The sequence below is a fragment of the Amphimedon queenslandica genome, unplaced genomic scaffold, assembly GCF_000090795.2.
Source record: "Amphimedon queenslandica unplaced genomic scaffold, v1.1 AMPQUscaffold_6660_Cont21384, whole genome shotgun sequence".
Lineage (NCBI taxonomy): Eukaryota > Metazoa > Porifera > Demospongiae > Haplosclerida > Niphatidae > Amphimedon > Amphimedon queenslandica.
This window is the reverse complement of record NW_003553051.1, coordinates 1-1,917: the sequence shown is the minus strand read 5'-3', so window position 1 is coordinate 1,917 and position 1,917 is coordinate 1. Positions and strand designations below refer to the sequence as shown.

The window sequence follows — 1,917 nt, the reverse complement described above, 5'->3', positions numbered from 1 at the left end:
TCTCACAACAAGATCACGATCAATTCTCACAAATGCTTCCTAAATTATATAAATATTAAACAACAGCACAAAAGGAAACTGTGACATCCATCATACCTAATATATACATGTACATGTAAAATAAAATTTTAAGACAATATATTATAACGGATGCTAAATGCTAATATAATTTTAAGTACTGGTATCTTCTCTACCAATTGTAGCACATTATTATTATAAACTATAACTTAACATCAAGCAATGCAATGCAGTGTTTAGTGACTCACTGCAGATCCAGCAGCTCTTCTTGTTGTTCCAAGACAGCAAAAGAAAACATCAGCTCCTTCACACTTTGACTTTATCTCATCCTCAGGAACAGTAAACATGTCTACCCATACAATGTGTGATAGTTAGCAATTATAAGCATGTTTATGAACATGCACTATAGTGTATCAATTACATGTACTATGTAGCTTTACAATGACTATGTATTTCAATAAGTACATGATAGTAATTGTTATTGGTATGTCAATTTAGGTCCATGTACATGTACAAATAAAAGTCTAAAAGTAATAAGGGGTCAGGGGGAAATTAGGATGAAGGGGGCAATCCAAGGGGGCCCCACTGAGTATGGACATGATTTCAATTAGTCTTACCCCCAACAACGTGTTCAACAAGTCTTCCTGAGGTCTTCTCCTCCTCCAAATTAACGTCAGGTATATTATCAATAGCACGGCGATTGAATAGTATAACTTTATTCCATTCTTCCTGATAATTAGAAAATGACTAATAATTAATAATAAAGGAAATTAAAATACCTTTTTAGATCGGAGTAGATAAGAGACAAGTGAGCGACCGGTAGCTCCAGTTCCTCCAATGACAACACCAACCATGTTCAACTGGGGCCTTTCCACTTTAGGAGAGGCTTCTCCTGTTGGAGGTGGAGCCTCAGCAGCAGCAGAAACTGGAGGATCAGTAGATGGAGGAGGAGGATCAGTAGATGAACCTTCTTCAGTGGATGGTGGAGCAGGGTCTTTAGATGAATCTTCTCCTTCAGTGGATGGAGGAGCAGGGTCTTTAGATGAATCTTCTCCTTCAGTGGATGGAGGAGGAGGGTCTTTGGATGAATCTTCTCCTTCAGTGGATGGAGGAGGAGGGTCTTTAGATGAATCTTCTCCTTCAGTGGATGGAGGAGGAGGGTCTTTGGATGAATCTTCTCCTTCAGTGGATGGAGGAGCAGGGTCTTTAGATGAATCTTCTCCTTCAGTGGATGGAGAAGGAGGGTCTTTGGATGCTGCAGCAGTTTCAGTGGACGCAGGCTCTTTGTTTTGAGTCTCTTGTTCTGTTTGTTCAGTAGAAATAGGATCAACTTCTTCAGACATTTTGGTATCACGTGACCCTACATTCCCGGCTGTTTGGGCGGCAATGAAACCACGCCTCTTTAGGCGGGAATTAACTAATAATGGCGCGTAAAGCTGGCCTCTCTTCTTCATCTCATAGTCATAATGGCGTCTCCTCTTCTCCTAAAAAGACAAGAAAGCGGCCACAGTGTCCCCGGGGACAGAGCCAGTCCTGCCATCAGTGTAGACAGTCAATCTTTAGTTTAAAAGGAGCCAGTGAAATTAAAACAGGACAAAAAAGAATTAAATGCAGCAAATGCACCAGATACTGGTTAGCATGTATTCTTTTATAATTATAATAATTACACATATGATGTACCGTATAGTTGGGAGGGGCTTAGAGAGCCATTTGCCAAAATATAACCTGCCATTTTGAACCTTGATGTGCAGCATGCTCAATGGCACATGGTGCAAATTAAAACCCGCCAGTTGTGCAATTTGCCAAAGTTTTATTCCTCCAAAATGACCAACTAAATGTACTGTATAGTGGAAAATTTTGGATGGAATTAAGTTTGGCGAATTTGGCATTTTGATACCC

General features: G+C 40.0%; 1 protein-coding gene across 1 annotated transcript; it reads right to left on the bottom strand.

Moving 5' to 3' along the window:
- Positions 1 to 6: 6 nt before the first annotated feature.
- Positions 7 to 1,384, bottom strand: LOC105315947 (flocculation protein FLO11-like; the record flags this gene model as incomplete). The annotated part of the gene is made up of 4 exons (XM_011410725.2): positions 798 to 1,384; positions 636 to 747; positions 267 to 367; positions 7 to 39 (listed from the first exon to the last, which is right to left on the bottom strand). Coding segments are annotated over exons 1-4 (810 nt in total), but the record flags the coding sequence as incomplete, so codon positions are not given.
- Positions 1,385 to 1,917: the final 533 nt, after the last annotated feature.